General features: G+C 45.7%; 1 protein-coding gene across 1 annotated transcript in view; it reads left to right on the top strand.

Moving 5' to 3' along the window:
• Positions 1–12785, top strand: part of LOC126547316 (uncharacterized) — a 225237-nt gene that overhangs the window by 160407 nt on the left and 52045 nt on the right. Inside the window, exon 5 of the mRNA XM_050195279.3 lies at positions 12419–12469. Within this exon, the coding sequence (XP_050051236.1) occupies positions 12419–12469 (51 nt within the window). The remainder of the gene's footprint in view (positions 1–12418; positions 12470–12785) is intronic.

Here is a 12785-nt window from a genome sequence, read left to right as displayed (position 1 = left end):
AGAACTCTAACGCTATATTTAGCAAACTTGCGCCCAGAAAAAACAAGTGACACTGAAAACACTACGAAGCGGCTAGTATAGTCGTCGGTCGTCAAAATCTCACCTACGGGTTAAGCGCAGCGGCTATTTACACATCGCCCATAGTATATTCCATCGTAATCACTGGTGCTCGCGTGAGTTCTAGAATGTACACCACTATTCGCATTGCGCATGCGATCTTATTACAGACAGGATTCTTTCGCAATGTAATCATTCGAGAAAGATCTGATACATGAAGGCGCCTCTTGCGACGAGCGATAACCTAGCAAGAATCGTTAGTCGGTGATAAACGATCCCCAAAGAAAAAAAAAAAAAGACGAACAAGTACGTGTGTCAATATTTTTTTTTTTTTTTTTGAAATCGTGTCGCTATAATGAAGCAAAGGCACCTGAAGACATATATATGTTTCCACCACCAAAGCGGACGTCATTACATTCATACTCATCCACTAAAAGCGACCAAAGAGGTAGTAGCGTTATATTACGCCATGATCAGCAGACGTTAAAGTGTTAGTTCTATAATCGAACTCTGTGACATTAAAGTCGCATGTTCTTCTTTGCTTGCTTTTTTTTTCGCCCACGGTAATTTGGCAGCAGCACAATGAAAAACGCCAATTTGATCAAGTGTAGCCAGTATTGCCACGAAGACACGGACTACGGCAAGGAGCTATTGTTAACAATGCAAGCTTAATTATTTCACCGATTCGAAGATTATCGTAAGAATCGTTGCGCCGCAAGGACCATTAAACAATATTTCACATAGAAAGATAAAAAAAAAGAAAAACTGGGTTAGACCGTAAATGTCAGAAAAAAAAAAACAACAACACTGTGCACTTAAAGACGCGTGTGTGGATGTATCTACCAATAGTAATAAATGTTAAAGGTCGTGACGTAGTCATTTCCTGCGGAACGGATCTCCGTGGGCTTCAGCCTGATTAAGACATGATGACAGCGGTCGTTTTGAGTTGAATTCTGGGGTTTCGCGTGTCAACACCACGATTTGATTCACGCGGCAGTGGGGGACTGCGGATCGACTTTGCCCACCAGGGGATCTTTAACGTGCCCTCACCGCACGGGACACGGGCGGTGTCGCATTTCGCCCTCATCGAAATGCGGCTGCTGCGGCCGGTATTCGATCCCGCAACATCTTGCCTAGCGGGCTGCGTCACACCGACGTGTCGCCTCCGCGCATTATCAGAACACTGTCTGAGGAGCTCCAGCGCAACGCCAATATTTTGGACTACTGCATGTTTTTTTTTTTGCCATAAATGTGTTTTCAAAATGTTGCTGCTAGTTCTTATACGCGCCGATATTTCCGCGTGTCTGCGATACCATGTTTGATAACGCTCACACCTTTTATGTTTACATATATGTGTTTTTCACTAATAGTAAAACTAAGTTACAGCGCTTGTGTTTGTACATCTTTCCGCTAACCACCACACCTATGGCTTCTCGCACTTCGGTGCTATGCACTGCATTCACGCCATAAACTTAAACCAAACCGCGCAAATTTGTGTCCTAATTTAATGCAACGCTCAACCTTGCTATTGGTTTCAATGCTTCGACTTTCCACTGAAACTGCCAACTTTTTCCATAAACGCACAAGTCCAGAAGGGTTGAGCTGGTGTTCGAATCTCATAAATTTCCAGAGTGCGACACCAAGCAGTGTTTTACGTGTATAGCGCTTCAATCCGTTCAGCCAGCTGCGGGTAAATCTTGCACTGAGGCAGTCCTGTCTCAAAGGTACTTTGAAACGAAGCAGGAATTTGGCGGTGAACTTGCGATTAACTTGAGAGACGTTCCTGCACAAAACAAAAATAAAGTGAGACAAAAAGAACCAAGTAAAATCGAGTTAGAATAAACTTTTACATTTCAGGCATCTATCAGAAATTGTATCAAAGAGTTGAAGAGAAAGTGGATTTTAGGGCGAGGCAAGAGCAAGGAAGTATTCTTTCTGCTGGAAGCTGCTTTTGTTGCAGGAGTTTTTAACAAAAGAAAAAAGTTATGGTGAACGGAAAAGGAAAAAAAAAGAATTAGTCATTTCCTGGCGTCCGGAGAAATCGCGTGGGCATGAGGAAAAAGAATGACGAGTTGAGCGAGAGGCGTACAAATTCTCATGTTATCCTCCCATTAAGGGGACAACAACTTTGATTGTAGCTTGACTGGTAGCTTGCTTTGCAGGAAAACTTAATAGGTGACTTTCTGAAAGAAAAATATTGATGTACCAGAATGACGGTACGGGCGATAGGTGCGCGGCGAAGTTGCATCGAAAATGCAGCACCCATGGCATCGTAGTTTCTGGCAAGATATGGCCGATGTTACGTATTACCTAATTTGTTTATAAAAATGACTCTTATTGCACGCGGAAATGAGCGATAGCTCTCTCAGACAATTTTTGTGTGATTTCCCAGAAACAAATGGGACGCTAAAATTTGTGGACCTTTTCAGAATGGTGACATAGTATCCGCTGTTTGGGAGCTAGACACAAATGCGGACGCTTAGCCTTTGTTATATTTGCAGATTAAGCAACTTTTGCCGTTTTAACAAGCGCAGGAGGAACTCAGAGCAATAAGTTATCAGTGCAGTATGTTTTGCTGCCTTTTCTTAGTGTTCCCTTTAACAATGCAGACGAACTAGAAGTTCGAAGCCTCCTTCTGTTCAATTGCTTTTACTTTTCAAGAAAGAAAGAAGATCAGAAGGAAAAAAAGAAGGTTTGAGCACTCACAAACGGCCGAATAAAAAATATACTTATGCTTCACTTTTCTTATTTTTTTTTGCGTCACAGCGAAACTCTCCACGAGCGTACGCATTAGCAAAGCGGTTGCACACGAGTACGCTATACGGCTCCTAATTTACGGCACGGCTCAGTCTGCTTATCTCACAGAGCTGTTTTTCGCTTTCGTGTCGTTACAATAGAACATATAATGCTTTAAATTCGAAAGTTGGTTAAGCACATATTTGCAAATTACGAAACCAGTCTCTTCTTAGTCGCGACACGTCAGGAAATATGCGGTGTGAGTTTTTCTTTTTATTTACAACATACATGCAGTCTTCAGCTGAAGACCAAGCAGGTTTCTTGCTTATTGTTGTTGTTGTTGTTGTTGTTGTTGTTGTTTTCATCCTTGGTATAAATAGAACGACCTTTTATTACACTTAGCGGCGTAGGAGACATTTCATTTCAGCTCCGTTATACGCTGACACGTGAAGTTCCGTTTACCTCTCTTTACGTGCAGCTCGAATGCTCCCGCTGCACCCCCTCGGCCGTTGCAAAGGGTCGAAGGAAGCTAAAGCGCACGCTACATGCGCTCGCCCAGTGCTGAAATGCGCGATACGGGCGACCCCGGGGGGCTCTTCGCGTGCACTCGCCGAGGCGCGCGTGAGGCCGGACGAAGGCGGCGAGAACGACTCGGTCCCTGCGCTCGCACGCGACGCGCTCGCACATGCTCTCCGAGAGCAAACAAAAAACATGCGGGTCGCACGCAGCGCGACGCACCCTAATGGCCACGCGCCTGCCGAACCGACGCGACCTGCGGAACACCCGAGCGGACTGTGCATAGAGTGCACGCCCGGTCGTCACGTGCACGAGGCGGAGCGGCGAGACGCTGGCGAGAATGAAGAGCTCCATTAGCGCTGACCGGTGCTTTCTTTGTTCTCGCAAACAACGGCTCCGCGTGAAACACCAAGAGATTTTTTTTTGTTTGTTTGTTTAATGCACCGATTCAAGGCAAGTACGCGACAGAGGTGCGAACGCGACGAGTGGCGCTACGATCAGGACAACAGCCTACGGGCCACGGCTGCGCTTTGACCACTGTCAACTATCGCGCCGGCACGTGCGTGTGCACGAGTGCGCGCACCTGGAACACATTTGTTTTACCGAGTGGAAAAAGCGTACGCTAGCAGCGCCTGCTCAAACATGACCGTTACTGTGTATACGCCCCCAACATGCGTTCGCAGGCTTGTAGATTACTGTTGTTTCGGCTGGCCGAGAAAATAAGTTTCTCATCAAGAGCTTTAGTTCAAGAAATCACGACTATTGCACACCTTTTGTACTGGTCTTTCACTGTATTAGGCCAATAACCCCTACATTCTCGTCCAGCAGTCTGCCCTTTCTAAGCATGGAGGATAAGCAGATTGACGCATCCGGTCGGGACAGTATCGTTGTCATTATATTACGTCAACTGTGTGCGTCTTCATAGTTTTGCATGGCAACTTGAGTCGAAAAGCTAACTTTTGTGATACGGGCTAATACCGCCCATTAAATGTATATAACTCGGACACACACACACAAGAATGCGGAGCACCTGTATGTTCCCCTCTTCCCTGGGCTATACGCAGTAAGAATACTTAAAGAAAGCCGTTGCGTCACTGATGTTGCGACCCACACAAAGACCAAATGTGCTTCTTAGCATATTCTTGTACAAGAAAGACAAAAGAAAATTGGCAGCGCCTTCATCCTTTAGAAATGATTGGCAATACGATTAGCAATGTTTCCTATAATGGATGTCTAATTAGTGAGGGGGGGATATGTTTTATATGTTACGATGACCATTACCATTATAATTGTATCCCCATGTACTATCCTCATGCTATCCGTGAATCACAATCATAAATCCTTATGGGTACGCTACCAGACACGCGAAGTAGCAACCTTGCTGTCAGCCTCAATGCCGAATGATAGCACTACACAGAATAAGTTGCAATCACTGCACCCCTGCTGAAACTCCATAGCAAGCCCCACCATCCCTAGTGTTCTATAGCTGCAAGTAACTTGCAATAGCTGCCCATCATGCGTCCGCTGTCGACGCAGAGATGTCTGTTGCGGACGGGGCGCTATTGTTTTAACATATTCAAGGCTACATACTCCTTGTGTCACCCTGGCACATCCTTTCTTTGATTGATGTCCCGTGAATGTAGTTTGCCCCTGTGGGACTCGAACATTTTCACCATGTGTCGTTTGCGTTCATTGTCTCTGGATATACGGATGCATCTAGCGCCTGGGTTACCACGACCTGAACAGACCATGCTGTACTGTCTGTGGCTAGACGTTGCATTTACGAACTTTTATGTCTTCCTTATTGGAATGGCCAACAACCCCACGTGCGACACATGCAGCATCGACGAGATGCTCGCACACGTCTGCGTCTGCCCACGATATAGTGCCCAGATACAAGTGATGTGCAGAGTGCTGGACCAGCTGGACAATCGTCCGCTATCAGAACTAAAAGCTTTAGGCCAGTGCTCCCAAAGAACATCCGCGCTAAAGGCCTTACTCGCGTTACTAAGATCCCTGCGGTCTACGGGCCTTCACGATAGACTTTAAGAACGCCGTCCCTTACCACTCTATAGTGTACGCGGTTTGTTTATGCTCGTCTCTCTTTCTTTCTCTACCTCTCTTTTTAACCACCTTAACCACAGCCAACAGCAAGTTGTCATGTTCGCGAGCACATACCCAGTGGTCCATGTTGTCTGCTCGGCAAGACAGCAGCAAGCGCATACCTAGTGTCCCAAGCTTGTAGACAACGTTGGTCACTGGGTATGTGAAAGAGGTTAGATATATACCGCTGACTGGGCGAAGTTCCCAAAGAGTGCTAATCGCATTAATATTGCATGCGTTCGCAAATCCCTTATTTGCGTGCTTACATTAAAGCATAAACGTTAGCACGCAACCTAATAAACACGACATTGTGTGTAAGGAAAACTGAGCATACGACATCGTGCTTGCTTCGCCGTATCGAAATTGAAAGTTTTGTCAAGGTTGCCAACGCACGGCGAACATGTAATATAAATATGCGCACGCGTGACGCTGCAGTATACATATAGCGCCAGCGAAAATGGCACGTGGCGAAGAAAGCGTGGAGCTGTACCGGAATGCCAAAGCGCCTGAAACATAAGGCTGTATCGTTCAGTTTGCGAAAGCAGCAGTTCTGAGTAGTTGCATGCCTCACGCACTTCATGTAGCAGGCTGACAGCCCATACCGCATCCGTAAGATGGCAACATCGCGGAAATATTACTGCGGTAGCACGCGCGGTAAGTTTACTTTTCGATACGAGCCTGATGGTACTTGCATAGATCACTTACAAGCATGTGGCCTACTCGGTGTATAATGAGAAATTAGTCAAATAACCCCATCAAAAGTTTCGCTTTAAAGAGCGCAATTATGAGCACACGACTTTAAAGAATGCAGAGCAAGCTATAGAATAAATGGCCTGTACTGCAGGAAAGCACTCAGGCAGTTCTAGTGCCACAGGGAGAGCTCGTGGACGTCGCTTGAAAGGTGCATTCTAAAGGAGCATATACCACTTGTGTGAAACAGCAGATGCGCGCTTTCCGCAGTGCATTTCCAAGCATGGTGTGCGAGACACGCCCGGCTAGAAAAGCATTACCCTAGTGGGCTCTACCGAGTTCCGCTTTACTCGCCGCGCATTCGTTTCTTTTCTTTTTTGGGCTGCTTCACAACCCCGCGAACCTCGCACAAAGCGCTTGCAGAGAAATGGAAACGCTTGTGGTGCGAAGGAAGAACGCGTTGCAATGCACGTGAGCTATAGTGTCGCAGGCACCTCGTCTCGATCAACGCTGTGCACGGTTGGGTGCCGGGCTACGACGCACGAGATCAAAACGACGAAAAATCGTTGGCGTTTGTCAGCTCTAAGTACAAGCATCATGTCTTCGCCTGAGTAAATCAGCCGTGACGTAGTGGCTAATTGCTTAAACACCTTTATTCGCTTTTTTTGCCCTCAGAGGGTTGCGGTGAATTAGGTTTTCGAAGAGGGGGGGGGGGGGGGGGGGCGTCGGAAGAAAAGTATAGGGCGCGGGGGAGAGTTACTTATCTGCGACGTGGGAACACGATGTTTTTGAAGGCCCCCACAAGATATAAAAGCTTGCTACCATTGGCCGGAACGCCAGGGGTAGCCGAGAATTCGCTCAACGATCACCATATAGCTCGTTGGAAGCCGCAGGAGCGCTTTGCAGACTCAGCATTGTCCAGGTCTGAAGGGAATTATATCGGTCGCCATTCCATCAGGAGCGAGGCAAGTGTCCGTCGTCTGAAGCCAGAGTAGGACGGGAAGTCTCAGATTAGGTATTTCAGGCCCGCCCAGGCGCGGTAGGGGTTACATTGCTCGCACTAAAAACGCAAGAAAGTTGGTTGGATCCCAACTCGGGTATGACATCATCTTTATTGACAAGAGCCATTTTACGAATCTCAAATAGGTAATGGCGGGATTTCGATTTGTTACTCGGTCGTTAAATAACACTTCGTTTTAGTTTTATGCAGAAAAAAAAAAAAATCATTGTACCTGGCGAAATTCAAACTCATAACCGTTTGGTTTCGAGCAAAATGACAAATCTTCTCGTTCTTAAGGGATGTTTGCCATTGACCGGTCGCCTTTGCAAACAATATCTCCTGTATCAGGATTGGCTGGCTATTAATAACTTTCTTAGTGAATACAGGCCCAGGTATTCAATCAGCATATATATATATATATATATATATATATATATATATATATATATATATGGCTGCATCTGTGTCGTATATGCAGCATGACAGAAGGAAATGCATTGCCGCAACACATTAAAGTACCAGATTTTCTCAGGCGGGACTGATATAAAAAAACTATTTGATGTACTGTCACCGTCTGCTTAACGTGAACACGCTTTGATTAAGCACTTTTTTGTTGTTTTACTGTGCAAGGGGCTTTCTGTATGGGCTACATTTAATGTGCTATAGCTTAGTGCGTGTTCTTTCCAGAACCCGCCGTGGTTGTTCAGTGGCTATGGTGTTGCGCTGCTGAGCACAAGGTCGCGGGATCTAATCCCGGCCACGGCGGCCGCATTGCGATGGGGGCGAAATGCGAAAAACACCCGTGTACTTAGATTTAGGTGCACGTTAAAGAACCCCAGGTGGACCAAATTTCCGGAGTCCTGCATGGTTGTTGCTCCTTACAGACCCTGTTAGGTAAGATTGAGCCGCTGTATACGTGTCTTCAATGTTCTGGTTATATGGAGGCTGTACGTAAGTGCCTCTAATCTTCAGAGCCACGTCGCAATAACTTTTCGAAGCGTAGTCAGTCGTACAGGTTTACGTCAAGATGTGCATCATGCTACACCGCGATGTGCTCGTGCCATGTGCTGTGCAGTGCAATCAACATTACTGTGTCGAACGGGGCATCCACTTGCCTAGCAACTGGTAAAAATCGAATCCCACATGCATTCTAGCAAATCCTGTTTATAAGTGCTTTATAGTATATCGCGAAAGAACGCGGCTTCCCAGCAGTCCAGGAAGACATGTTATATGGTCGCAAGCGTGCGACATAGTATACCCCTCAGGGAACAAACAATTCCTTTCCTGCATTTATGTTTTAATTCCTAGCGCGACAGTGTGAACTCGCAAGAAAAAAAGAAGCTTTGGTGCTGAGGGATATCATCATTTTTTGTTTGTTTTTTACTCGTCTCTGAATTTCCCCCTAAAATAGCGGCTGCACCACGGTAGCTCCGTTGAAGTGGCAATACAGTACGACGATATTACGCAGCTTGACGCGCGTGCTTCTAGGTAAACTACAGCCTGGCGTTAGAAACATTGGAACGCTCAGTCTGACAGTGAAATTGTAAATCTTTTCGTGTGGGCGACAATGTTCCTTGTGGGACGAACAGTAAATCTGAAAGACTTGTCAGAGGTCATAAATGTCAATGAGTGACCGGTCTCTATCGGTGTAATACAGTGTCAACTCAGTGTAAATGACATAAACGCAGTGTGACGTGCCTGTGTAAACAAATATTGCCAGATGACGTGGGTGCGCCACTGCCACCAAGAATACATCTCATTTGCTCACAATTTTAAGCAAACGGTCTCGTATTTTTTTCTTGGATGACGTCGCATGGGCATAAGTCTGATGCTTACATATGTACGCTTTCATTCTTGCACATGCGCACTCTAGGGGGATCATGTGATCAGGTTTTATAGCAGATATTCGTGTACACGCCTTGAATAACTACAAAGCTCACTAAGCTTTCTCTGATATCCCACAGCTTCTGCAGTAATGACACCGTAAGCACTCGTGATTGGAGCTCCAAAAAAATTATTGCGCGTAGTGTTTACGTGGTTTCTGGTGAGTGATTCATTCTGTTCATTTGATTCTCTTTGTCATGTGACTCCCACCTGTTTCACCTAATGAGCCATGTTCGAGTGAATAGGCGTGGTATTCACTGCTTCAACGGGAATAATGTGCTAAGTGGGTGTTGAGGTTCCTCTACACTGCCTACACTCTTGATGCTTTTAAAGGCTTGTTACGTATCACACGAAATACGGCAGCTGCTATTGAACTATAGAAGCCTAGCGCCTAATTTCTTTTCCCGATGTGAACGCTGATAGATATAACTTTAAGAGTAATCTCAACTGCCTGGCCTGGCTACCCATGTCGTTACGTGCTTCAACTTTATTTACATATAGTGCTGCGTGGACTGTGCCACGAGGCCTTACCGCGGCGCTCCCCCCCCCCCCCCCCCCCCCCTAGTGCGAATGAAGCTAGCATTACAGTCATTGCGATGCGCTACGGCTCTTCTCATTCCTTTTAGTGAAACTGGCAACAAATTTCTGTTCGGTCTTTATTTCACACCACACGTACATCGCGTACAGTAACCTGCTGTTCATTACGTCAACGCTACCGAGGCAGAATTTACTGCATGCCCTTCCCGCAAGACTTCTCAACCCCTTAACGTGAAGCAAGCGCTGTCGGCTTGCTTCACGAGACGATGATTTATTTCTTTTTATTCGTCTCTCTCTCACTTTCTGTTATACGAGCACGTCGAGAGAGAGAATTTCCCAAAGAGTAGGCGTCGTCCAAGTCCACAAAAGTGTGGATTGGCGAGAAAACAAAACAAAACAAAAAAATGTGAAAGAAGAGCGATGAGCAAAACGCAGCGTAAATTTTACACGCAACGCGCCACTTCTCTGTCAACGTAACATTCTAAGAAATCATCGTGCGGACCGCACGTTGACGTCATAGGCTCTCTGCATAGAGAAAGAATGCATACATTGGCATCGCCACTTCGAGAACGGCAGCCCGCGGTTGCGCAAAATTTGGCACCGTACCACCGAACAGCTCCTTCCTTGGAAGAGGAAGCGCGCGCGCGAAAGAAATGGGACTAGGCAAATGGCGTAGGCAGGCGTGTGTAGCCAGGAGGCACAGCCGATGTCCGCGGACCAGAGAGTCGATGCGACGCAGCTCGCAGCTCGATACACACGAGCGCCTCGAGTGCCTTCTCTTGGAGCAGATTTTACTGGCTGGAAGCACGATCGATACGCACATTTCCTCCACTTTCTTCGCGAGACCGCCTTCGGCGTCTTTACGGAATTTCTTTTCTTTTTTTATTTTCTACCCCCTTCCAGTCAATTCTGTCTGCGCCAGGGCATCTATATTCTTAGCCTTACTGACAGTCACAAAAGAAAACAAGCGTCAGAAAACTTGCCTTGACCATTTTTTATATATGTAAAAAGCGAAACAAAACTAGAATTTCTCTTTAAAACAGGGAACAGCAAAAAAAAAAAAAAAAAAAGAACCGTGGTGACAAAAGCATGTACTCAATTCTTTCTTTTTCTCTCTCTCTACCGTGCACGCACCCGTAGCTCCGTTTTCAGGCACTTTTTCTCTTTCTCATCTCGCTTTGACAAACAAGGGGAAAAACACGAAAAGATGTACAAAGCTAATGCTGTGATAGAATGATGGGTGAAATGAAATTTCCCCATCACCGGCAAGCCTTTGTCGAAATCATGTTTTACACTATTGTGCTTCGGTAACGTCGCATTATAAGTTGCATTATGAGTATCTACTTTTCGGTGATCCCACTGTCACCTTCATTGGCTGCCGTCAAACGCTTTAGTGCTTTTTAATAAACCACACACTCAAGAAATTCTTCACAGGGCTGTCTTCTCTAAGCGCGCTTCGTTCAGTCATTTATGTGAAGTCCGCCATGTCATGCGAACATACAGAGTACAATACAGAATGCGTCAAATAGGTCGAAGAAAAGAATGATGGTTCAGGCGTATGCTTTTATTCAGCCTCAACTTTATAATTCTGAAGCCTACTGTGCTCTCCCGAATCGTAACTGAAGTCCTGTCTTCCGTCACCCGTCGTGGTTGCTCAGTGGCTATGGTGTTGAGCTGCTAAGCACGAGGTCGCGGTATCGAATCCCGGCCAAGGTGGTCGCATTTAGATGGGGGCGAAATCCAAAAAACGCACCCGTAGCGTGCGTTGGGTGCACGTTAAAAAAGTACCCCAGGCGGTCAAAATTAATCCAGAGTCCCCCACTACGGCATGTCTTATAATCAGGTCGTGGGTTTGGCACGTAAAAAACCTCATAGTTGAATTCTCTTCCGTGCATGGTTACTTGACAGCGGTACGTTTGTACGAGACACAATTGGACTGAGCTTACATGAAGGCGGTGACGGTCAGACGCGATGCCGAGATGTGTGAAAGAATGTACAATTCCTCATGCCGCAGCTTTCGCGTCGAAATTAAACCAAAGTTATGATTCTATAACTATAATGGCACAATTCTGTCTCCGTAATCACTATTTGCAGACCATACGTAAAAGCAGCTCATTCCGACACCTGTTCTTGCTTTGCAGAGCGTACTCTGGCAAATATATTTTGCGGACAACTACTGAGTAGTCAGGCGGCATACAAAGTGACCAGAAAATTTCACGAACATATCAGTCTTGTCATGCATAGTGCGTAGGTCATTGGTGCGATTTGCTTAGATTTGTAACGGCACTATTCAGCACAATAAATTGCACCAAGGACCATGAACATCAAATGCATCAGTAAAACTGCTTGCGAGGACCATGGTTGTTTGTGTTATGGTAGACGGGCCCCTTACAGATGACGGCCTGAACCGCATTTGTCGTATCCATGAGCTGAGCCTCTAGAGATGCGAAGTTTTCATGTTCGCTGTGTCGAGGATAAATCCAATATTCCAAAGGGATTGGTTCAATTCCTCGGTAGAAGGTTTGCCAACAGAGACAACGGACTCTGTACGCCATACCGGCTGTGCGAGAGCGCATGTGCGAACGAAAGGTGACTCACCGACGAACTCTTGCGACAGCGTCGTATTACACACTTTTTCGAGGCTTTCTATGTAAATCTATTACTTTTTGGTTCATATGTTGGTGCATTATCCTTCTAAAGCCCTTTTTTAAAGAAAGTGATCAACAATAATGAGTGACGTATAATCTAAAGCGTAAAATGCATTTGTTATGTTGAAGAATGCTTTGCATCGTGGGCACAGTTGCCAGTTGTGATAGCACCTCTTCAAAGACATAGAAGTGCTGTAATCTAGAAATGGATTAAGTAACGTATTCTGGGTTACGCCTTTCGTTGCAGAAACGTCGTACAAGGCCGCATGGCGATCACCATCTCCAACTCAAGCACAAGGTGAGTACAAGTTCATTGACTTTTATTCGCACATTACGGCGTTAAGTGGAGGTTTTGCGTGTGTCACTCTCCAAAAGCTAACGCAAGAAAAGACGAGTTTGACCTGAGTTCCCCTGATGTTAATCAGTGTAACTCACCACGTGAGTCAAACTAATTACAAGCACGTAAGCTTCTCCTTCATAGCGAAACCGTATTTTTTGCGATATTATACGTATATCATTGTGGTCAGGTATAGTAAGCATATACGCAGTGAAACTTCATTTTAGCCTCATTGTACCGTAGTCCCGTATACTTCTCAATTAACTCTGAAAAATAC

This window comes from Dermacentor andersoni, chromosome 1, assembly GCF_023375885.2.
Source record: "Dermacentor andersoni chromosome 1, qqDerAnde1_hic_scaffold, whole genome shotgun sequence".
In the NCBI taxonomy this organism is placed as follows: Eukaryota; Metazoa; Arthropoda; class Arachnida; order Ixodida; family Ixodidae; genus Dermacentor; species Dermacentor andersoni.
Note: the sequence above shows the minus strand (reverse complement) of the source record. Positions and strands in the feature narration are given on the sequence as shown.